The sequence below is a fragment of the Narcine bancroftii genome, chromosome 3, assembly GCF_036971445.1.
Source record: "Narcine bancroftii isolate sNarBan1 chromosome 3, sNarBan1.hap1, whole genome shotgun sequence".
Classification (NCBI taxonomy): Eukaryota; Metazoa; Chordata; class Chondrichthyes; order Torpediniformes; family Narcinidae; genus Narcine; species Narcine bancroftii.
The window spans coordinates 285,898,475-285,924,597 of NC_091471.1; the positions used below are offsets into that span (position 1 = coordinate 285,898,475).

At 40.9% G+C, this 26,123-nt stretch overlaps 1 protein-coding gene across 4 annotated transcripts in view; it reads left to right on the forward strand.

Moving 5' to 3' along the window:
* Positions 1-26,123, forward strand: part of LOC138758901 (UV excision repair protein RAD23 homolog B-like) — a 78,978-nt gene that overhangs the window by 33,977 nt on the left and 18,878 nt on the right. For all 4 annotated transcript variants that reach the window (XM_069928483.1, XM_069928484.1, XM_069928485.1 and 1 more), the window contains exons 5-8: positions 229-284; positions 17,061-17,188; positions 18,763-18,856; positions 19,098-19,225. In XM_069928483.1, the coding sequence (XP_069784584.1) occupies positions 229-284; positions 17,061-17,188; positions 18,763-18,856; positions 19,098-19,225 (406 nt within the window). The remainder of the gene's footprint in view (positions 1-228; positions 285-17,060; positions 17,189-18,762; positions 18,857-19,097; positions 19,226-26,123) is intronic.

Sequence of the window (26,123 nt, forward strand, 5' to 3'; positions counted from 1 at the left end):
ATATTCTTTTGCCTTTCTTTGATTTCCTTGCAGATCAGTTCCTCTTGTTCCTGCTAACAATTGGGAGGCTTGTAATATAACCCAAAATGATCAACCTTCTCTAAGTTATATTCATTGACCGATTGTTTTAGGAAAGTGTTGTGAATACTCAAGATGTAAACTTGGAACAATGGAACAATTTATACACCGATGTATGATCAGTGGTCTCATTATCTTATTACATACTAGATCTATGGCTGAAGAAATCGACTTGAATCTGGTAGAAACGGCCTCTTCTACGTTAGGTAAGTTTGATCCAGTTTAATAGGAATAATTTGTGCTTATTTATTTGTCACTAGAATAATTGATTTGTTCTGCTTCATTGAGCAGTATTTATTTATGTAGATTAGCCACTGGTTGAAATATTTTTTGATATGGATGCTACCAGAAAAGAATGATGACTTGTGTTGTGGTGAATGTTTTTTTTAAACACACGTAATTTTGTTGTTTCTTCCTTGTACATCTTTCCTTCAAGGGTTTTCAGTTCTTCAGCAAAGAATAATTGGCTAACAAATTTCTAAGGTGCTTCCATTAACTGGCCAGTAGCAATTGAATGTTTTTCTCCATTTGTTATGTTAACATTTTGGAATCCAGTTGCATGCATTGCAGATATATTATTCACAAAAGTGCTGGAGAAATTCAGCAGGCCAGCCATAATTTATAGGAAGTAAAGGATAACCATTGTTTTGGGCCTGAATCCTTCATCAAGGTATGAGCAAAAAATAGGCAGATTGAAAAGATGGGGAGATGAGGAGGGAGGAAGGGGCAGTGGGAGGACTACAGGGTTACAAGTAAGAGGTCATAGTGGATACAGTTGGGAGGACAGAAGAGAAAAGTTGAGAAGTGATGGGGAGGGGTTCTCTGAATCGAGAAGGAAGAGGATGGGCAACTGGAAGAAAGGGGACAGGGAAAGAGAGATGGGGAGGGCTCCAATAGAAACTGGAGATGTCTATGATAATATTGTCTGGTGGTTGAAAAGTGCCCAGTCAGAATATGAAGACAAAGTTAACAGGCATAGAAAACCCTGGTTTTCAAGGGATATTGAAGAAGAAGAGGGAGGTATAGCAAGTATAAGCAACAAAGGGCTAATTAGGGTATTTGAAGAGAAAATACTAAAGAAGGAAATCAGGAAGGCAAAAAGAAGACATGAAGTTGCTTTGGCAGATAAAGTGAATGTAAATCTGAAGAGTTTTTGTGTGTATTAGAGTAAAAGAAAGGGACAGAATAGAGGATCAGAGGGGTCAACTACATGTGGCACCTCACGTAATGAGGGGGATGCATCCGTATTTACTTGGGGAAACTGGCATAATGCATAGGAAGCAAGGGAAACACAGAAGCGTAATGGATCATATGGTGATTAATAAGGAGGAGGTGTTTGCTGCCTTACAGCGAATAAAGGTAGACAAATCCCCCAGGCTGAATATGATATTCCCTCAGTCCTTGAGGGAGAATAGTGTAGAAATTACAGGGGCCATGGCAGATGGGTGGGGTGCTGGAGGAGCGGAGGGTAGTTCATGTTGGCCTGTTGTCTATTTTAGGCCTGTTGCCGTAAATAGGCTCCAAAAATAAATCAATGCTACAAAGAAAAACACAGACAGACAAAGCTCACTCCTTTATTAGGGCTGGAAAGGCTGCTTTTATTCTGTTCACGTTCCCGCTGTTTTTGCTGATTGACTGAGTCAGCCGTATGAATAACAATAGCGGGTGGGAACACCCATACATATGAACGCCCTTCTTCCCCAGCCAGTTTCTGCTGAGTTAGCTGGGCAGCTTTTCGAACGCCATTTTAGGGCTGTTGGTCTGATGCTGCCCCAGCTTCTACCCCCGCCGGTTTGTTGTCCTGGAAGTCGCTTTAGTGATCTCTGTCTGCATATGCTTCCGCGCGATGTGCTGGCCCGATCTTCGCAATTGTGGGCTGCCACATGACGCCCTCCCCGGAACTGGCATTACAGTCTATAATGTCCGTAGATATAGTCCCCAAAATCTTTTGTGGTCTGCCTGTGCGTCGAGGTGTTGGTGTCTCCATGGATTCTGCTGGGACTGTGTGAGCAGGCTTGAGTCTATCTGTAGTGAAGACTTGGTTTACCACCAATGTCCAGCTCAAAGGTGGCTCCGTTGTTCCGGATGACTAGAAAGGGACTTTTGATTTGGCTTCTGCAGTGGTGAACGGTGGGGTCCTCTGCGTACAAACACGCACTCACAGTCCTTGAGTTCTTTGGGGATGTTGGACTTGGCTTGTCTGTGTCTGGAGGGTGGGATCAGAGCCAGGTTTCTGATCTTTTTGTGCAGCCTGTCTAGGAAGGTGGTTGTCTCCTCCTGCTGTTCCCTGGCTTGTGGAATGAAATCCCCGGGAATTGTGAGTGGGGCTCCGTAGACGAGTTCAGTGGAGGATGCGTAGAGGTCTTCTTTGGCGCTGTTCAGATGATCTGGATGATAATGTGATAAATTGGATCAGCAGGTTTGCAGATGACACAAATATAGGAGGCATTGTGGACAGCAAAGAAGGCTTTCACAGCTTGCAGAGGGACCTGAACCAACTGGGGAAAATAGGCCAGAAAAATGGCAGATGGAGTTTAATGCAGAGAAAGCAAACCAAGGTAGGACCTAAACAGTTAATTGTAGGGCACTGAGGAGTGCAGAGGAGCAAAGAGATCTGGGAATACAGATACATTGTTCCCTGAAGTGGTGTTGCAGGTGGACAAGAAAGCTTTTGGCATCTTAGCCTTTATAAATCAAAGTATTGAGTACGGGAGTTGGGATGTTATGATGAGGTTGTATAAGACATTAAGATTGGTAAGGCCAAATTTGGAATATTGAGTGCAGTTCTGGTCGCCAAACTACAGGAAGGATATCAGTAAGATAGAAAGAGTACAGAAAAGATTTACTAAGATGTTGCCAGGTCTTCATTAGTTGAGTTACTGAGAAAGATTAACAGGTTAGGACTTTATTCCTTGGAACAATGAGGAGAGACTTGATAGAGGATTACAAGATAATGAGAGGTATAAACAAAGTGGATGCGAATAGGCTTTTCCCACTTAGAGTGGGGGAGATAAATACGAGAGGTTATAGTTTTAAGCTGAAAGGGGAAAGGTTTAGAGGGAACATCGGGGGGAAAATTCTTAATTCAGAGAGTGGAATGAGGGGGACGTGGCAAGATGGTGTAGAGATTAAATGTGTAATCCATGCCCTTTCTGGTCAGACTTTTAAATGTCCTTTTTTTTTTAACCCTTTATTTTAAAATTTTAATTTTCAGTTTGATATCTTGGTGAGCCATTATGGCTGCTAATGTCAAAAAAAACTAAGTCTCAGTTACAAAAGAAAATAGTTTCGAAGTGCAGAAGAATCTGCCTAAACAACCTGGAACAGCCTTGGATCCGTTTTCAGTGATCCCCAAGCTTCAATGATCGCCGGTGGAGACAAAAGCTAAGGTAACGGTTACTCACCAGTCTCAAGATGGCGCTGGTTTGACCCATTCTGCGGAGGAAGGAGTTGCACTCCCGAGAAGTCGGGCACGAGCCTGGAGGCTTGCTACAAAGAACACCGCTGTTGGAAGAGACGGGAGCACGGAAGAAGAGGATTCTGACGGCAGACACGCAGTCTGCAGCGATTATGGGCTTGGGTGGCACTGTTAATTATGGAGAACTCCGTAATTTTATTAAAAAATGGTCTGCGGGGGGACGACAGCGACGACCCCCTGAAGAAGTCGGGGGGGGGGGTCGTCGTTGGGTGTCCAAACTCGCAGCTAAATGACTAGAATGCTGCCTTTTGAAGAACAACAAGAAGAGGACTTGCCTTACTCTACCACTGCACAGGAAATGGAAGAAGAGCTGGAAGAAAGTGAGTTACAACTTATGGAATCGGATCCTCCATTTCAAACTGCACCTCAGCCTGTTTACATGATGTTTGAAGGTATTGCTTCTTATTTGGATGTTATCAATGGTCAATTGAACCAACTGGTTCAAATGAATACTAATATAATTTCAGACCTAAATGTCGTTAAGGCAGGAGTTAAAGAAAATCAGGAACATTTTTTAAAAATTTGAAGCTATTTTTTCTGAATGTAAACAACAGGTACAATTCAATACAGAAACAATAGTAAAAGTGGAAAAATCAGTTAAAGATTTAGGAGCCCGGGAAAAAGAGTTAACAAAAAAATGGACTATTTGGAAAATCAAAGCAGAAGAAATAATGTGAAAATTGTGGGTTTGCCAGAAGGTCAAGATCCTGTCAAATTTAAAAAAAAAAAAATTGGATTCCCCAGATGTTGGGGGAAGAGTCCTTTCCTGACTGATTGGTATTGGAAAGAGCACAAAGAGCTTTAAGAAGACCACCCTTATATGGTTAGCAGCCAAGAGCTGTGATAGTTCGCTGTTTGAATTGTTTGGACAGAGAGACAATCCTTCGACTTGCAGTTCAAAATGCAAGACAAAGACCAGCTCCAATGATAATTCAGAATAGTAGAGTTTTCTTCTACCCTGATTTGAGTCAAGATGTCATCAGACGCCGATCGGTATTGGGTCCTCAGTTGTTTGTAATTTATGTAAATGATTTGGATGAGGGGATTATTAATAACTTGAGCAAATTTGCAGATGACACGAAACTGGGTGGCGGTGTGAGGAGGATGTCAGGAAAATGCAGAGGGACTTGGACAGGTTGGGGGAGTGGGCTGCTGAATGGAAGATGACATTCAATGTAAGCAAATGTGAGGTTATCCATTTTGGGGGCATTTTAGGAAAGCTGAGTATTATTTAAATGGAGACAAGCTAGGGAGTGGGGAGGAGCAAATGGATCTGGGAGTACTTGTTCACCGGTCACTGAAGACTAGCATGCAGGTTCAGAAAGCTGTGAAGAAGGCAAATGGCATGTTGGCTTTCATAAAGAGGGGATTGGAGTATAGGAACAGAGACGCCCTTCTGCAGTTGTACAGGGCCCTGGTGAGACCCCACCTGGAGTATTGCGTCCAGTTCTGGTCTCCAATTTTGAGGAAGGACATACTAGCTATAGAGGGTGTGCAGCGCAGATTTACAAGGTTAGTTCCAGGGATGGCGGGGTTGACATATGCTGAAAGGCTAGAAAAACTGGACAAGTATCCGATGGAGTTTAGAAGGATGAGGGGGGACATGATTGAGGTATACAAAATTATCAGGGGGATAGACAGGGTGAAGTCGGATTACTTGTTCCCAATGATGGGGGAGACGAGGACTAGAGGGCATAGTTTAAGAATACAGGATAGGCCCTTTAGGACGGAGATGAGAAAACTTTTTTTTACCCAGAGAAGTGTGAATCTGTGGAATGCTCTGCCACAGAGGGTGGTAGAGGCAGATTCGCTGATTATGTCCAAAGGAGAGTTAGATAAGACTCTAGAGGGCAAAGGAGTTAAGGGTTATGGGGATAAGGCTGGAAAGGGGTACTGATGTAGTGATCAGCCATGATCTGTAAAATGGCGGTGCTGGCTCGACGGGCCGAAGGGCCTACTCCAGCTCCAATTGTCTATTGTCTATTGAATTTAATCCAGTTAAAGATGTTTTATGGCGTAAAAGGTTATAAATTTGCTTTTCGTTATCCTGCTGTGTTGAAAGTGTTTTATGGAAACTATCAGTTTCAATTCTTTGAGAGTGAGCATGAGGCAATGGTTTTTGCTAATTCGTTGCCGGATGTCAGAGGTCAAAGAATGAGTCCACCATTATCTCCTAAAAGAAAATCTGATGGACTTGGAAATGGACAAAATAGCAGAAATGGAAAGAACGGGAATGGAAAGAGTTCACCTACTCTTGAAATGAGTTCACCATCTGGACTGCAATCTCAAGGCTGATTTTTTTTTTGTAATATGTTAATACTTTTGACTGGCTGGCTGGGGAGGAGGGGATTGCACAAACTTCTTTGTTAGTCATCAGTCACTAGTGGGTAATCCACACCCATTGCTTTTAGGGAGTTACTACCTTCTGGTAGTTTTTTTGTTTTTTTTCCTCTCTTATTAACGAATATTATTTTTATTTGGAGGGGCTATTTTGATTTGGTTTTATATATATATATATATATATAATTTTTTTTCTTTGTTATTATTAATTTTGTGATTATTTTTGGTATCTAGCAATTGTATTAGATGTGTCGAATTTGAAATTTGCTACCTTTAATGTTCAGGGATTAAATAACCCGATCAAGCGTAAGCGAGTTTTGGTTTACATTAAAAAGATGAAGATTGATATTGCTTTTTCACAGGAGACGCATTTGAATGAAAAAGAAAGTATAAAATTGAAGAGGGATTGGGTTGGACATGTTTTTTCTTCTTCATTTAATTCCAAAGCTAAGGGAGTAGCAATTTTGATGCATAAAAATTTACCTTCTGAATTACAATCAATAGAAATGAATGCAGGTCGTATTCTTAAATTGAATTGTAAGATTTTTAATGAATTTTGGACTTAACATTTATGCACTGAATGTGGATGATGAAGCATTTATTTCGGATGCATTTTTGCTTTTGGGACAAGCTAATGAAAATGTTCTGGTTGGAGGAGATTTTAATTGTGTTTTGGAACCTTTATTAGATAAATCTCCAAAAAATGTTAAAAAATTTAAAATGGCAATTCAAATTTGAGCTTTGATGAAAGATTTTAATTTAGTGGAAATTTGGCAACGTCTTAACCCAACAGAAAAGGATTTTTCTTTTTATTCATTTAGACATGAATCTTTTTCTAGAATTGATTTTTTTTCTAGTATCGGCACATTTACAGGGGAAAATACTGCAAGCAGAATATAAAAGTAGGGTCATTTCAGATCATTCTTTGTTGTATTTTATTTATGAGAGTTCCGAAAAAATCGTGTAGCTTATCGTTGGAGATTTAATACGATGTTGTTAAAAGAAGTGGAATTTATTGAATTTTTTAAAAAACAAATTAATCTCTTTTTGGAAGAAAACGTTAACTCCGTTCAGAGTAAATTTATATTGTGGGATGCTATGAAAGCTTACTTGAGAGGTCAAATAATTAGTTATACCTCTAAGGTTAAAATAATTATCTAAGGTTAAAATTATTATTTGACTGAGAGTCTTGAATTAGAGTAACAGATTTCAGAGAGATGTGACAGAAAATCAGAAGATAGAGTTGTCTAGATTGAAATTGAAATACAAAACGTTGCAATCTTATCAATTTGAATGCTTGATTAATAGATCTAAATAATGGTATTATGAATGGGGTGAGAAAGCGCATAAGGTACTTGCATGGCAGTTAAAGAAAGAACAGGTATCAAGGGTTATTAATGCAGTTAGACGAAATTCGACTATTACAAACCTCGTGAGATTAATGATGAGTTTCACTCATTTTATAATAAATTATGTACTTCTGAGGGAAAACAGGAGAGCAGATCGATTGACTCCTTTTTATCGGTGTTGAAATTACCGGTACTAGGAGAAGAAGACATATTGGAGCTGGAGGCTCCTTTTACTGATTTAGAAATTAAATCGGCTATGTTGGAAATGCTGAATGGAAAATCACCTGGTGATGATGGATTTTCGGTTGAATTTTATAAGGTATTTTATGATTTATCTACAGTGTTTGGAGATGTGTTATGACAGATTAAGGAACATTATGATTTACCCGAATCATGCTCTGGTGCCTTAATTACTGTAATTCCTAAGAAGGATAGAGATCTGTTAAAGGTGTCTTCATATAGACCAATTTCTTTGTTGAACGTAGACCATAAAATAATAGCTAAAGTATTAGCGAATCGATTGGCCAAATTTTTACCTAAGTTGATACCTGTTGATCAAACAGGTTTCATAAAGAATAGATATGCTTCAGATAATATTCTTTGAGTGATTAGTTTGATTAATAAATATCGACAGTGCCCTGACCATCCGATGGTGATATCTCTCGATGCAGAAAGGCTTTTGACAGAGTTGAGTGGAACTTTTTATTTAAAGTTTTAGAGAAATTTAATTTTGGTCCCTCTTTTATTGGTTGGATTAAAGCTTTATACAATAAACCAATAGCCAGGGTATTGACAAATGGTCAGATCTTGGAACCTTTTAAATTAACTCGTTCAACTCGACAAGGTTATCCTTTGTCTCCAGCTTTGTTTGCATTAGTAATTGAACCTTTAGAACAGTTGATACAACAAAATACACAGATAGAAGGTATGAAAGTTTTAGATGAGGAGTATAAAATTAATCTATTTGCTGATGATGTATTGGTGTATTTCACAAACCCAGCTCAGTCACTTTAACACTTAAAGGAGTGTTTAATACAATATGGATCTTTGTCTGGATATAAAGTTAATTGGGAAAAAAGTGAAATTTTACTGATAGGTGAAGGAGATTATTCAGTTTATAAGAATATTATTAATTTGAAGTGGACTGATCGAATTAAATATTTGGGTGTAAATGCAGATGTTGATTATCAATCTTTATATAAATTAAATTATGTACCGTTAATAAAAAAGATCAAAGCTGATTTGATTAATTGGAAGGATCTTCCTATAAATTTAATTGGAAGAATAAATACAATCAAAATGAATATTTTTCCATGTATAGAATATTTGTTTCAGTCAATTCCGTGTTTATTTAAAAAGAATTTTTTTTGAGATTTAAATAAAGTGGTTAGGGAATTTTTATGGAAGGGTAAATTTCCGAGAGTAGCTTTGAATAAGCTAACCTGGAAATATGCATTAGGGGGAATTATGCTTACCACATTTTCAAAATTATTGAGGCAGCTCAATTTAAATTTATTAGTTCATTAATGGATTTGGAACGGCCCCCTAGTTGGGCTAAAATTGAGATGGCAAATATTTCTGAATTTGAAATACATCAATTTTTGTTTCGGTGGTATTTAACTTTATTACAACAATATAATATCCCTATATTAAAACATTTAATGAAGTTATGGATGAGGAAAAATAGAACGATAGGTTCTAAGGGTAAATTACTGACTTTAACACCATTATATAATAACCAACTTATTCCTTTTTCAACAATATTTATTACATTGGAAATCTAAAGGTATAAAAAAACTTGGGGTATTGTTTTAAAGAAGGTCAATTTTTATCCTTTAATCAAATGAGGGAAGATTTTGGTATTAATGAGAATTCTTTATTCGGTTCAGCCAATGTGTTTGCTCATAGTTTTGCTATTATTTGATTCCACCTGCATTGAATTCACCCATCGTTATTGAATGAAGATCTACCGGGACCAATGCCTGAAGAGGGCGCACAAAATCAGTGAACCGGTGCGGACTCGAAAGGCCAACATGGCCTGTTTCCGCTCCGTAAATGGTTATATGGCTTATTATCAACTTCAATCCCTAGTAAAACAAATATTTGGTAGAGATATGATTTTACCTGAATTGACTAAATTTGAATCTTTTCTTGTGACTGCACCAGAAAAGGGATATATTTCATTGATGTACCAAATATTACAGGAAAGTATGGAAAAAAAAAGGGATGGGATTGATCTAAGATTAAATGGGAAAAGGATATTAATTTTATTTTTCTGAGGATGACTGGTTAGATATTTGTCATGATAGTATTACTAGATTGATAAATGTTCATTATGCAATGGTTCATTACAATTTTTTACATCAATTGTATTTAACACCTGAAAAGTTTAAAAAAAAAATATATGGTTTTAGTGAATCAGATTCTTGTTTTAGATGTGGTAATTCGGCTGTTTGGTTATGTATACATATACAATCTTTTTGGAAAGCAATTCAGTTTTTGGAACATTTGTATAAGATCAAAATACCTTTGGATCCGACAATATTTTTGTTGGGTGAGTTGAATCCTTTGAAAGATTTGGGATTAGACAAATTTCAGATTGCTTTTGTGTATTTAGCTTTATCTGTTGCAAAAAAATGTATAGCAAGTACATGGAAAAATGCTAATGTGATTGATATTAATAGATGGCATAATGAGATGAAAACTTGTTTAGTAATGGAAAAAATCACATGTTTTACATGATAATTATTTTTTTCTTAAATGTGGTCTTTATATTTAGAATATTTAGATTTACCTTAGATTTTAGTAAATATATTTCATTTTTTTTTTCTTTCTTTGGCTCTCCTAAAGAGAGTTGGCTGGGGGGTTTCTTTTTTTATATACATTTTTTTAATCGTTCATAATATGTACTTTTTTTATTGTATGTAATAACTTTGTTGAACGAATAAATAAAGTTATGAAGAAAAAAAAGAGTGGAAGGAGTTGCCTTCTGATAGTGAATGCGGGCTTGATCTTACATTTAAGAATAAGTTGGATAGATACGTGGATGGGAGAGGTCTGGAGGTTTATGCAATGGAAACAGGTCAGTGGGACTAGCGGAATAATGGTTAGCATAGACTAGAAGTGCTGAATGGCCTGTTTACTATGCTGTAGCATAGTATGCTCTAGCCTCGCCAAACGAACCCAGCTCAGCGCGTACATTGGCGACTTCAGGGGTTTCTACGAGGCTCTAAAGGCTGTGTACGGCCCCTCACCCCAAGTCCAAAGCCCGCTGCGCAGCTCAGACGGCAAAGTCCTCCTCAGCGACAAGATCTCCATCCTCAACCGATGGTCAGAACACTTCCAATCTCTTTTCAGTGCCAACCGCTCAGTCCAAGATTCCGCCCTGCTCCAGCTCCCTCAACAGCCCCTAAGGCTAGAGCTGGATGAGGTTCCCACCCTGGATGAGACATATAAGGCAATCGAACAACTGAAAAGTGGCAAAGCAGCAGGTATGGATGGAATCCCCCCAGAAGTCTGGAAGGCTGGCGGCAAAACTCTGCATGCCAAACTGCATGAGTTTTTCAAGCTTTGTTGGGACCAAGGTAAACTGCCTCAGGATCTTCGTGATGCCACCATCATCACCCTGTACAAAAACAAAGGCGAGAAATCAGACTGCTCAAACTACAGGGGAATCACGTTGCTCTCCATTGCAGGCAAAATCTTCGCTAGGATTCTACTAAATAGAATAATACCTAGTGTCGCCGAGAATATTCTCCCAGAATCACAGTGCGGCTTTCGCGCAAACAGAGGAACTACTGACATGGTCTTTGCCCTCAGACAGCTCCAAGAAAAATGCAGAGAACAAAACAAAGGACTCTACATCACCTTTGTTGACCTCACCAAAGCCTTCGACACCGTGAGCAGGAAAGGGCTTTGGCAAATACTAGAGCGCATCGGATGTCCCCCAAAGTTCCTCAACATGATTATCCAACTGCACGAAAACCAACAAGGTCGGGTCAGATACAGCAATGAGCTCTCTGAACCCTTCTCCATTAACAATGGCGTGAAGCAAGGCTGTGTTCTGGCACCAACCCTCTTTTCAATCTTCTTCAGCATGATGCTGAACCAAGCCATGAAAGACCCCAACAATGAAGACGCTGTTTACATCCGGTACCGCACGGATGGCAGTCTCTTCAATCTGAGGCGCCTGCAAGCTCACACCAAGACACAAGAGAAACTTGTCCGTGAACTACTCTTTGCAGACGATGCCGCTTTAGTTGCCCATTCAGAGCCAGCTCTTCAGCGCTTGACGTCCTGCTTTGCGGAAACTGCCAAAATGTTTGGCCTGGAAGTCAGCCTGAAGAAAACTGAGGTCCTCCATCAGCCAGCTCCCCACCATGATTACCAGCCCCCCCACATCTCCATCGGGCACACAAAACTCAAAACGGTCAACCAGTTTACCTATCTCGGCTGCACCATTTCATCAGATGCAAGGATCGACAATGAGATAGACAACAGACTCGCCAAGGCAAATCTTTGGCTTGGCTTCGCGGACGAAGATTTATGGAGGGGGTAAAAAGTCCACGTCAGCTGCAGGCTCGTTTGTGGCTGACCAGTCCGATGCGGGACAGGCAGACACGATTGCAGCGGTTGCAAGGGAAAATTGGTTGGTTGGGGTTGGGTGTTGGGTTTTTCCTCCTTTGCCTTTTGTCAGTGAGGTGGGCTCTGCGGTCTTCTTCAAAGGAGGCTGCTGCCCGCCAAACTGTGAGGCGCCAAGATGCACGGTTTGAGGCGTTATCAGCCCACTGGCGGTGGTCAATGTGGCAGGCACCAAGAGATTTCTTTAGGCAGTCCTTGTACCTTTTCTTTGGTGCACCTCTGTCACGGTGGCCAGTGGAGAGCTCGCCATATAATACGATCTTGGGAAGGCGATGGTCCTCCATTCTGGAGACGTGACCCATCCAGCGCAGCTGGATCTTCAGCAGCGTGGACTCGATGCTGTCGACCTCTGCCATCTCGAGTACCTCGACGTTAGGGGTGTGAGCGCTCCAATGGATGTTGAGGATGGAGCGGAGACAACGCTGGTGGAAGCGTTCTAGGAGCCGTAGGTGGTGCCGGTAGAGGACCCATGATTCGGAGCCGAACAGGAGTGTGGGTATGACAACGGCTCTGTATACGCTTATCTTTGTGAGGTTTTTCAGTTGGTTGTTTTTCCAGACTCTTTTGTGTAGTCTTCCAAAGGCGCTATTTGCCTTGGCGAGTCTGTTGTCTATCTCATTGTCGATCCTTGCATCTGATGAAATGGTGCAGCCGAGATAGGTAAACTGGTTGACCGTTTTGAGTTTTGTGTGCCCGATGGAGATGTGGGGGGGCTGGTAATCATGGTGGGGAGCTGGCTGATGGAGGACCTCAGTTTTCTTCAGGCTGACTTCCAGGCCAAACATTTTGGCAGTTTCCGCAAAGCAGGACGTCAAGCGCTGAAGAGCTGGCTCTGAATGGGCAACTAAAGCGGCATCATCTGCAAAGAGTAGTTCACGGACAAGTTTCTCTTGTGTCTTGGTGTGAGCTTGCAGGCGCCTCAGATTGAAGAGACTGCCATCCGTGCGGTACCGCCTTTGGAAGACTACACAAAAGAGTCTGGAAAAACAACCAACTGAAAAACCTCACAAAGATAAGCGTATACAGAGCCGTTGTCATACCCACACTCCTGTTCGGCTCCGAATCATGGGCCCTCTACCGGCACCACCTACGGCTCCTAGAACGCTTCCACCAGCGTTGTCTCCGCTCCATCCTCAACATCCATTGGAGCGCTTACATCCCTAACGTCAAAGTACTCGAGATGGCAGAGGTCGACAGCATCGAGTCCACGCTGCTGAAGATGCAGCTGCGCTGGATGGGTCACGTCTCCAGAATGGAGGACCATCGCCTTCCCAAGATCGTGTTATATGGCGAGCTCTCCACTGGCCACCGTGACAGAGGTGCACCAAAGAAAAGGTACAAGGACTGCCTAAAGAAATCTCTTGGTGCCTGCCACATTGACCACCGCCAGTGGGCTGATATCGCCTCAAACCGTGCATCTTGGCGCCTCACAGTTTGGCGGGCAGCAACCTCCTTTGAAGAAGACCGCAGAGCCTACCTCACTGACAAAAGGCAAAGGAGGAAAAACCCAACACCCATCCCCAACCAACCAATTTTCCCCTGCAACCGCTGCAATCGTGTCTGCCTGTCCCGCATCGGACTTGTCAGCCACAAACGAGTCTGCAGCTGACGTGGACTTTTTACCCCCTCCATAAATCTTCGTCCGCGAAGCCAAGCCAAAGAAGAGAAGCATTCTGTAATACGTGGTTCCTCTGATTTGCAGGTAGTCTTAATTTGGCAGTGTTTGCAGTTATTGATAGACATGCTGAGTGTTATTAAAATGGTTGATCACTGGGAGGTACTTGCTATTGCAGCAGACAGTTCTGTTGAGCCCCTTCACTCTATCTCCCAGTCTCTCTGATTATAAAGGAGGCTACATCAGGAGCGCCAGAGATTCACAAGAGAAGTGTTGCTTCACTTGGAAGGCCCTAAACAGTGGTGAGGGAGGTGGTGTGGGTACATGTTGCATTTCTTGTCATCACAGGGGTAGGTACTGAGGGGTCGATTAGCAGGGAGGGAATCCCGGAAGGGGGAGGTGGTCCTTGCAGAAAGTGGAGAGGAAGATGCGTGATCGGATCAGGTTGTTGGTGGCAGAAATTGTGGAGGCTATGTTGGATGCAGAGACTAGTGGGGTGGTCGGTGAGTGAAAGTGGAAACCTGTCCTTGTTGCGGTTCAGGAAGGAAGAGGCCAGGGTAAATTTGTGGGAAATAAAGATAATCTTGGTTATCTGGGATAATGGAACAATTCTGAATGTTATAATAGTAACTTTTTTGTTTAGATTCTATAAAATTAAGAGTTTACATATCCCATTTACATGCTTTTCCATTCATTGAATGTAAATAGAAGTCGTATTGAAAAATTGTAATGTATTTTGTGAGTCATTAGGAGGTAATAAAATCCATCTCTTATGGTTTTATTAACCATGACCATGAGGCCTCCGAGCACTGCTAATGTAGACCCTTAAAAAAAAAGTACAAGTATTTGAGAAGCTCAGATTATTCGGGACATCAATCATGGATTTGTCAAGGAAGGTCATCTCTGACTACCTGATTGTCTTCCTTTCTGTCTGAAGCACTAAGAATTTAGTGCTTTCAGCAATATGCAAGCATTGTTATGGACTTTTTGATACAAGTCCACGTGATGGACTTGCCAGAAGTCCATGAACTCCAAGGATGTGGGAGATTAGATTCAAAATTGGCAGGAAGCAAAAAATATTTACTATATATGTGTAATAGTTGAATTTTGTCGACCAATTTTTAGGGTAAATTTTAGAGGGTTGATTATTAAGTGCATACAGTACTATTTTTTGACCATGGTAAGTGCCTGCTTCGTTCAAGGTGTCAGGAACTTGGATGGATGGGCGACTGGGGTCTAGGTGAGAGTTGGCAGTTGGAGCGTCAGGAGCTCTGGTGGGCAGAGTCCGCAATGGGAGCTCGGATGGGCAGGTGGCCAGAACAAGAGGATTGACTTTTACACACGCTGTATGGAAAATGCCAGATTTTGGGGTGAAAAATAGGGGGTCAGCTTTTGCATGCATATTTACAGTATTGAATGTTTTTGTGACTGCAGGTGTGTTGTACTTGGGTTACGCAGGGCTAGGTGCTTGCGCCTTTGCTTTTCATAAGTTGTATTTTAATAATGTAGACTTCCTTGGTGGCATCTTAAAGTTTGAAAATGATGCAAAAGTCGGCTGTGTAGTGAGGAGGAAAACTAGACTTTAGGAAGGTGGAGACCATTTATATTTTTGGGCAGAAAGTGGCAAATGGAACAACTTGGTGAAGAGGGAGTTGACGCATTTGGAGAAGTGCAAAGGCAAGGGAATATATGTAAATTGGGGGATATTTTTGATGTGGAGAAACATCTTTGTGTACATGCACAGATCCTTGAAGGCAGGCGATTGAAAAAGGATCCAAGATGCTTTCTTTAATTTGCAAGGCATGGATTTATGGTATGGGAATGATGTGTTGGCTTTGGAGAGTGTTGGGAGTGATGAATTGTAGCTATGATGAAGAATTACATGATTTTTCAGAAGTTGACAGTAGACTTTGTTCAGATGTATCTAATTGATTCAGATGGAGCAAATAGGAAAGGCCTGTTTTCCTTGAAAACTGCGATCATAGATTTGAAGTAATTGACGCAAGAATTTTAAGGATGAGGAGGAAATCCTTTCCTACCCAGAGAGTTGAATTTATTGAAGAAAACCACACATTTAAAATGTGCTTGACAAGCTGTGATCTACAGGCTTGTGGAACTTGTGCTGGAAATTGGGTTGGGAGTCAGATGTGCAAGCGATAAGCAACTTTTAAGTACACTAAAATTCTGACTATCCAAAATGGTTGGGTCTAGGCCTTTGTTGGATTAATGTTTTGTTCAGATAACTGGTCATTTTTAAAAAAACAACAGCCCAGCAAATCACTTGTAATAGTGTTTAAATAACAACAAACAAGAAGAGAAGGCTTTTTAAGTACTAAAATAATATTCAGTTCTCATCAAAAAAATTCTGGCTGCAACGCCGCTATTCCCCGGGGAGGCTTCCCAGGCTGGTGGAACACTCACTGACTCCGAATCCTCCCCTATACCTACCGCACATGCACACCGGGGAGTCTGGTGTGAGGTCGTAGGCTGAGAGGAGGGCTGGGCCCTCCGGTGTGCCAAGGAGGGAGGGAAGAGAATGCCACTGAGCCTGAGGTCCCGCTCCTGCCCGAGCCTTCTTGATGACAGTAGGACAAGGGATTCTTCTGACCACTTGCAGCTAGGAGATGGTGGCACGCAGTTTGAAAAGGAAAGTTGGAGAGAAAAGTTGATAGGGGAAGGAAAATAAGGAACGAAAGAGAGAGGGGTGCGAGTTACCTGAAACAAGACAATCATTATTCTAATTTCATGTTGAGTAAATTTTTTTTCAACCTGTGAGGTCATTTCAGCTCCGGAAAATTTTTGAATAATTGAGGATTTCTAATTTGTTTTGAATATCCTTGTTTAACCAAATTTTTTTTTAAAAATTGGATAAATGAGGATATTGGATAATTGGAGTTGTACTGTATATTTTAAGGGCATTGATTGAATCAAGAGCCTGCTAGAACAAAGATGTAATTCACATTTGCAACTTTATTGTCAATAATCAGTCCTAATTTATCAAAAGATTTTCCTCAAAAATACTAATATTTAAATACAGAATAAAATAAGTAGATTATTGAGAATAGTCAATGTTATGAATAATCAACCAGTCACATAGGTTCCATATGGGACATCAAAAAGGCAGAATAAGTAATCCTGCAAGGAACTAGTGTGGAGGAAAAATGTTTGGATCCCATTGTAGTGCTGATGTTTTCAACTTGTTTTCCTTAAATTTCTGATTCAAATTCCTTGTGGGAAGCAGTTAACATATGGTAAAAATGCTCATTCTCAGGAACAGACTTTGAAAAACTAAAGTAATCCAATTTAACTCATTCCATCAAGTCATTAGCTACATGATCGGGGGAGGTGCAACTAAATAAAGACACCAGAAAAATCAAAAGTGGGACTAGGGTTTACTTTCTTGCTTAATTAACATACCTTGATTGTTGAATTTAATTGCCAAATGTTTTGGTTAAAACGATTGAGAAATAATGCTAGTTTTAACTGCTGACTCTTTACTCTGTCAGTGATTTGATTCCCTGTGTGAAGCCGAATCTCCATTTGGAAGCTTTTATCTCAGTTACAGGACAAGCTTATGAAAACCTGGTGGCAGAGATCATGTCAATGGGCTATGAACGAGAGCAGGTTCTTGCAGCACTACGGGCAAGCTTTAACAATCCAGACAGAGCTGTGGAATATCTTCTGACGGTGAGTGATGAACAGATTGTGGATACTGACATTGTCATGCTCCCCTTTCAGATGAAGCCTGTGTCTTAGTTTCAAGGCATCTGAGCTTGTGTTATGAACCGCGTGTAATGAGCATCAATAGGCAATGAACTAAGTTTAAATTTAAAATACTAATTTTATTTCTTACTCTTAAACTATCATCTTAATTCTTAAGCTATCCTTAACACTAAATCTGTGTCTGTATGAGATACCCAAACCATCACAGTCCAGGCCAAAATCTAGAAAGTTACTTTAAAGTTCAATATTTTAAATTCAGTGTAGGCCTTTGAAATTTGATGTATCCTGTTTTAACTAGACATTCTTCCACATGGCACAATGTCACCATATTTTTGGAGAACACATTTATTTGACTCGAAGTAGAATTCCAGAGGTGCACTGAAAGATAATATATTATACATCCATGGATATACTTTACTGTTTAATTGTAACCAAGAGATTTATCAGTATCTGACCAGTAGAGGAGATTGAAGTTTTGGATTGGTTTTTGGTGCTGCCTTTAAGCCTTTAATCTGTGCAGTTGAATGTAGAATCATGGAAATTTTTTGCGTGGAAAGCGGTCACTGACATTTTGTGGCTGTCAGATGGAAAAAGTGAACTCTGGGCTAATCCCACCTTCCTACTTGGTCCAAAGCCCTGCACATCTTGGTTCAAGTGTTCATGCAATATGATGTTTCTGCCTCTGCCTTTCATGTAGTGAATTCCACATGAGAGTTTGTGTGGTCCTTTAGAGTGGATTCCAATGAATTGTCCAGTAGCAAAATTAATCTGTCTGAACTTAACCATTTTCTATCCTCATTTTAAACAATAATGCAATGTTACCTACTGTCCAATCATCTGTCATCAGATGTAACAATGGACAGGGTAATTGATGTAACAGTTATCCATTGGTAAGCAGAGTTCAGAAATATTCTGCTGTCCAAGGATTGTGCTCCCACCAGCTTGCATATGGTGTCTCAATACTGTTATTGAGACTTAGTTCATTCCCAACTTGTGAGTTCATGGTCCCATCTGCTGTGGGTAGTGAGATTGGGGAAAATTGCAAGCAGTTACTTGAACCTTAATGGTCTTGATTATTTTCACCTACACCTTGCTATTTTCATTTTTAAATATGATTATACCCAGTAATACTCTTTGACCCCACTCAAGATATCTTGAGTACAACGTCAGAAGCATCCCTCTCTTTTGTGAAACAGATAGAAATATTTATTCGGATCAAGAGAAATTCCACCCAGATACTTTTACTGACCTGGACACTCGAGGAAATTTACATTGTAATGTTATCCTGCTGGGGATGGCAGCATCCTTCCCCACCATCCCCTTCCCAGGCTTTGGGTCCTGGGAGGAAGCGTGAGTGCCTGGATGAAACCACGCAGTTGCAAGTAGATCACAGCATATGTGGTCAGGACTGAACCTGGGTCCCTGATGCTGTGATGCAGCAGCTCTACTAACTGCACCACTGCTACCTCAGTCAGCATTTTTTCTGCACATGAATATCAAGGAAAGTGTTTAAGAGATGAGTTTTATTTTTCAATTAGGGAATCCCAGCAGAGCCAGAAGTTCCAGAGGAACCGCAACCTCGAGTCACAACGCAACCACCGTCCCAACCATCATCGCAGTCTACACCAGCCAGTGAGTTCAATTGGTGACTGTTTATAACATTTAAAAAGATGCTGAACTTGTAGTTAATGTACCAGTTAGTGCTGAGCTGTCACACTAACAGATGACTTACAAGTGGTGTGATAGAATACTTAGTAGTAATATGAAATTGGGGGATAAAAATGAACATATTTTAAAAAAAAAAAAATTCAGGTAAAATTTGCTCATGTTGGTCTGGCTTGTGTTGCTTCCTAACGTTGTATGTCTGTTTCAGGTAATCCACTGGAATTTCTTCGAACTCAGCCCCAGTTTCAGCAGATGCGCCAGATAATACAACAGAACCCAGCATTACTGCCGGCCCTTCTCCAGCAACTTGGTAGAGATAACCCAACACTCCTACAGGTGAGGTGTGCCATCCTCATACTGCCTGATCAGATCATTTGCATCATTGCTCCCATTTGGAAAACACTCTCCTTTAATCCTGTCATCATCTCCTTGATCAGGCTAATCAAGGAGGTGATGACAGGAATAAAGGAATCTTTATCCTTGCTTCCATGCTGAAAGTAGCAACTGTTCCCTAACCCAAACTAGAAACCTTAGGAAGTCATTGTATTAACAATGTCACAACAGACCCTGTGCCTTGAATGATGTCTGTTCAGCTGTAATTTACTGTGGGTGACATGAGGTAGGAAAATAATTTACAGTTTGGTGTAAACAGTTTAAAAGATCAGAATGTTTTCTTTAGTTTAATAAGTCTCTTAGAAGCAGTGCTATCTTCTTATTATGGTACAACTCAGCTGCATGAAAATTCCACTCACTGAATGAGCCTGAGTTGAATAGGTACCTTTGAGGGCAATGAAAAGTAGTAGTAGCCTTTATTGTCACAGTACACAGTTGAAAAATGAAATTGCATCCTTCAGAAACCACAATGCTACCCTTCTTCTTTCTTTGGCTTGGCTTCGCGGACGAAGATTTATGGAGGGGTATGTCCACGTCTGCTGCAGCTCGTTGGTGGATGCTACTCACATACAAGACTAAAACGCACCTAAATAATGTTTTAAAATAAAACTGTGCTAATAATACAGTAAAAAATGAAAAACAATAGGCACAGTGGAGACTATCACATTTCAGAGACTTAGATTTTAAAAAGTCCAGTCGCTTGAAAAGAAGAACCACCGCACAGTTCACAAGTCTATGCAGGCCCGTCAGCTTCGGCATAATAATGGTAGAGAAACCCTCCATGGCCTCCTCTCCGACCCCACCATCTGCCGCAGGGCCCCGTGCTCCAAAATGGCACAGCATCCCAAACCTCCAGGCCAGTCACACGACACTGCTCCCGGACACCACCTCTGCTGGGAGGAGTCACGTGATGGAGTAGTGGCCGGACGGTGAACTCCAGCCCTCTCCAGAAAAGTCGGGAAAAACGAGAGAAAATACAAAGGCACAGAAATACAAGTTAAAGAAAAGTGAGTATAAAGGTGGAAAGAAGATGGAGACAAAAGGAGAAAAATCAAAATCAACGGAAAGAAGAGAGGAAGAGAAGACAACGGAGGAAAAAGGTGAAGGCCTTACCTGTCCGAAGAGGCCCGCTGTGGAGAGAGGAGCCCACTACCTCAGGTCGGTAGAAAAAGAACTACAACAATGGCTCGTAGAGCCGAGTAAAAGTGCGCAACCGCGCATGAAAAAAAACACACCGACGGGAGGGGGGACCAGCTGGGGAGTCGATCTCCACAGCCGGCAACGACAGCTGCAGAACACCTGCAGCAAGAAGAGACCACAGAAGACAATGGAAACAAGAAAGAAGAGGAGGAAAGGGCATCAAAGAAACAACAGATGGCCAACCCAGAGGAAGAAGAAGAGGAAGAATACAGTGAAATAGATAAAGGGAAAGGCAAGGTAAAGGATATACTTGCTCTTGTTAGAGGATACATGGAGTCATTTAAAGAATGGCAAACACAGGAATTCAATGATTTAAGAAGAAGAATAAACAACACAGAAAAGAAAATAAATAAAATGGATATGACCTTAACAGAAATGGGGAAAAAAATGGACAAGATGGAAGAACGGGCAATAGCAGCAGAAATGGAGGTAGAAGACTTAAAAAAGAAATTGGAGGAATCTAATAAAAAAACTAAAGAGACACAAGAATTACTAGCCCAAAAAATAGATATAATGGAAAATTATAACAGAAGAAATAACATAAAGATAGTGGGCCTTAAGGAAGATGAAGAAGGCAAGAATATGAGGGAGTTTATAAAAGAATGGATCCCTAAGGCCCTAGGATGTCCAGAACTACAGCAAGAAATGGAAATGGAAAGGGCACATAGAGCATTGGCCCCTAAACCACAACCACAACAAAAACCAAGATCTATTGTAGTGAAATTCCTAAGATATACTACAAGAGAAAAGGTACTGGAGAAGACAATGGAAAAAGTAAGAGAGGGCAACAAACCACTGGAGTATAAAGGGCAAAAAATCTTCATTTATCCAGATATAAGTTTTGAACTCCAAAAGAAGAGAAAGGAGTTCAATACAGCAAAGGCAATTTTATGGAAGAAAGGGTATAAATTTATACTAAAGCATCCAGCGGTATTGAAAATATTTATTCCAGGACAACAGAACAGACTATTCTCGGACCCAGAAGAAGCACGAAAATTTGCAGAACAATTACAAAAATAGACTGAGGGATGAAGACGGGTAATGAGAGTAAAAATGATCACGATTGATATGTATGTGGGTAAAGACAAAAATAGACTGAGGGATGAAGACGGGTAATGAGGGTAAAAATGACCACGATTGATATGTATGCGGGTAAAGAGGTATAAGAGTGAATAGAGACAATGGGCATACGTGAAAGTATCTGTAATTAGAGGAAAACATAGATAGTATAGACAAGAATTAATAAGGGAAGGTAATGGAATAGAGAGAATAAGGAGGGAATTAAAAGAGTGACCTTTGTGACATATGAAAAGTGAAATCTTTTCTGGGGGGTGCTGGGTGGGGGAAAAGAGCGGTCACTGCAAAATCAGTTGACGCTTGCGAGTGGATTCGCAAATCCAAATGGAGAGGGGAGATGTGGTTGTCCGACAAGGGATAAAGGACAACTCAGGAGGGGAAGGGGAGATTGGGGATAAAGAAGATAGAAATAGGAGAATAAGGAAAATGTTGGATGTTGTAGGAATGTTGTCTGGTAAAGAGTTGAAAATAAGAAAACAGAAATGGAAAAGGAGGAAAGGTAATGATGGAAAAACGGAAAGAGAAGATAAACAAAATATAAAATGGCTACAATGAACTATATGACTTTAAATATTAATGGAATACATAACCAAATTAAAAGGAAGAAACTACTAAATTTACTGAAAAAGGAAAAAATAGATATAGCATTTGTCCAAGAAACACACTTAACTGAATTGGAGCACAAGAAATTAAAGAGAGATTGGGTAGGACACCACCTCTGCTGAACAGGTAACCAGGCATACGCCGTCTGCTCCGGAAACCCAGATGCAGCACCGCAGACCTGCCATGGCTTATCATCAGCTACTGGCAGCACCCGATGTTTGGAAGCCTTGTCCCTACAGCAGACAAGGTCACTCTGCTTCTTCCATACCTTCATCTTACTTTGCAGTTTTTCTCAGCTTCCCATCTCCACAGCGCTACTGTCCAATCTTCATCCTTTAAAAATTGAGCACAGCACTCTGCTTCGACAATTTCGGTAGCATCACTATCTGGAAAGGCTAATGCAGCCATGCTGCACTGCCATCATCCAGAACCGGAACAGAAAACTGACCATAAGTTGTAATAGGAAATGAAATCCATTAATACTTTTAGTCTTGTTTCTAATATTGAGGCATATTGTTACAAGGCAGTTTTCCTCATGATATAAAAACAAAAATATTCAAGACAGTACCTGTGAAGAGAATGGCCTGTTGGGGTCAACACAACCTTGTGAGTGGAGCCAGAAATTAAAGATGAGGTCCTGAATGAATCTCAGGCTCCTATTGACATGGACATGGGTTGTCACCTTGGCCCAGGCTGGTACTTTGATGTTTGTGTATGCCACTGCTCCTTCCCCCTTGAACAGGACCCTGTAAAGAAGCATTAGGATGCTGTATCTCGCATCATTACTGACCTTATCACTTCTGGTAATCTCCCTTCCACCACCTCCAACCTCATTGTTTCCATCCTTGCACTGCCTTGGGTCTACCTCCTATCCAAGATTCATAGACTCTACTACCCCAGAAGGTCCATTGTTTCTGTGTGCTACTGCCCCATCAAACTGATATCATCTTGCCTCGTCTCTATTTTGTCCCTCATTTGTCCATTCCCATCCTAACTCCATCTGGGATACCCCACTTCAATAACTTTTAGTTCCCTGGCCAAAACTGCATGATTTTTGCCATTGATGTCCAGTTCCCACACACTTCCATCTCCCATAAGGAAACCCAACCAGCCCTCCTCTGCAATCACTTTCGTCTGTCCAGCAGAACTCGTGTTCACCCTTAATAGCCTCTCTTTTGGCTCATCCCACTTTCTCTAAACCAAAAGTGCAGCGATTGGCCCCACCTATGCCTGTCTTTTTGTTGGCTATTTGGAGCAAAGTTTACAAACCTACACAGGCATGGCTCTCTTACATCTCTCAATTGACATGTGCATTGATGCTGCTTCTTGTACCCACGATGAGCTCATCAATTTTGCCAACTTCCACCCTGCCATCAAATTTACTTGGTTCATTACGGTTGCTCTCTCCCCTTTCTTTATCTGCCTCCATTTTGGGAGGAAAATGATCTGTGGGCATCTTTTATAAACCTACCGACTCCCACAGTTTCCTTGACTGCACTTCCCACTTTGTCTCCTGTAAGGATTCTTTTCCTTTCACTCAGTTCCTCTGTCTCGATCTCATCTGTTCCAAGAGTATGGTTTCCATTCAAGGGCTCTCTCCTTTTTCCCTCTGCCTGTCACCCACATGTTCCTTTCTACTGCTCCTCACCCCTTCTTTCTCTTTTCTATCCTTCTCAGCTGTCTGCCCCTCCCCTAACATCTTAGTTCCTTTTCCTCTTTTTTTCCTCCATATGTGTATCTACCTATCAACTGCAAGCCTGTGCTCTTTCCTTTCCCAACTTCAAAATTCGAGCATTCTCCCATATATGGCATTCCTGATGAAGGACTGAGTCTCTAAACGTTGGCTGCCTATTGCTTTCCATGGATACTGCATGAACTAAATTAATATTTTCTATCTGTACTTGAAGAAAATGGACTTTGCAGATGGAAAATTCCAAGTTGGCAAACTACGTAGTCTCCATAAAAGATCCTGACCTGAAACTGACTGACTCACTATACACATGGATGCTGCCTGACCCACTGAGTTCCTCCAGCAATTTGTTGTTTTCTTCTCAATAGGAGGCAGAGTGTGATGTAAAGGGTTGCTTTTGTGATTTAATGCATGTGACAAAAGCATTGGTAATGGCAACCTTGCTGCATAAAATGTACTTGAATGAGGAGTCACGTGATGGAGTAGTGGCCGGTAGGAGAATACCATCCCTCTCCAGAAAATGAAAAAAAAGTGAAGAAAAAACAAAGCCCCAGACACACAAATCATAACAAATAAAAAAAGGTGTGGAGAAAATGGCACCTAAGAAAGAAAAGCCAAAAACAACGGGAATAAAAGAAGAAAGAAAGACACCGGAAGAGAAAGGTGAAGGCCTTACCTGTATGAAAAAGCAGGGACCCGCTGTGGAAAGAGAAGCCCATTCCCCGAGGTCAGTGGAGAACCCATCGAACGCAGGGCTGCAAAGATGGCTCACGGAGCCAAACAGAGGTGCACAACCATGTGGAGTTAGGTCATAAATTAGATCAGCCATGATCGTATTGAATGGCGGAGCAGGCTCGATGGGCCATTTTTGGCCTACTCCTGTTCCTACTTCCTATGTTCCTATGACCAGCTGTGGAGTGAAACTCCACAGCACAAACAGCAGGGCTCCCAGCTGGAAGATAAACAAAATAACGGGAACGGGAGGGGAGAGAATGAAAAAAGGAAACTAGAGACACAACAGATAACCAACCCAGAAGAAGAGGACCAACATCAAGACACCATGGAAAGAAAAAATACCCAACAAACTGAGACAAGCAGCTCAACAAGAAAGTCAGAAGAGACACAGATACAAGGAAGAGAAAAAGAAGGCACAAACCCGAGCAGACACAGAAGAAGAAGAAGAACACCAAGCTCTGCACAGAGGAATAGGAGGTAAAATGAATGGACAGTTCATAGATTAAAAAAAAATTTCAAGAACATATGAAAGCATTAAGAGAATGGCTGACACTAGAATTTAGTGACATAAAAAGAAACATGAAAAGTACAGAAGAAAAAGTGAGTAGAATAAAGCTGGTCATAACAGATGTAAGGAAAAGATTAGAAAATGTGGAAGAACATGTAATGGCAATAGATATGGAAGTGAACGATTTAAAAAGAAAATTGAAGAAAGAGATAAAAAAGTTAAAGAAACACGAGAGTTGTTAGCTCAAAAGATGGATATAATGGAAAACTATAGTAGGCAAAATAATATAAAGATAGTGGGCCTTAAGGAAGATGAAGGCAAAGATATGAAAGAATTTATAAAAGAATGGATCCCAAAGGTCCTGGGAATGCCAGAAATGCAGGAAGGAATGGAAATAGAAAGGGCACACAGAACACAAGCCCCAAAACCACAGTCACAACAAAAACCAAGATCCGTTTTAGTAAAATTCCTGAGATACACGACAAGAGAAAATATATTGGAGAAGGCAATGAAAAAAATAAGAGAAGACAAAAAAACCACTGGAATACAAAGGTCAAAATTTTTTTTTCTACCCAGATACAGAGCTCCTGAAGGTGAGGAAGGAGTTTAGTGAAGCAAAATCAATCCTGTGGAAGAAAGGCTATAAATTTATGTTAACATATCCAGCGGTGCTTAAAATAGTTATCTCGGGGCAGCAAAACAGACTGTTCTCGGATTCGGAGAAAGCATGAGAATTTGCAGAACGCCTGCAAGACTGAGAGAGGTGAAGAGATGTAACAAGAACAAAGAATGACGACAAACTACATATAAAGAACAAAAATAATGTATAAGTAAGAACTAAAGGAGGGAAAGAAAAGAGAAGAAGTAGTAAGGGGGGAAAAAGAGGATGAGCTTTGTTATATGTGAAGATAAGTCTTTTCTGGAGGGGGTTGGGTAGGAGAGAATAACAGTCACTGCGAAATCAGTTTGTGCGAGCGGGTTCGCAATCCATATGGAGAGGGGAGTTGTGGTTGCCCGGCAAGGGACAA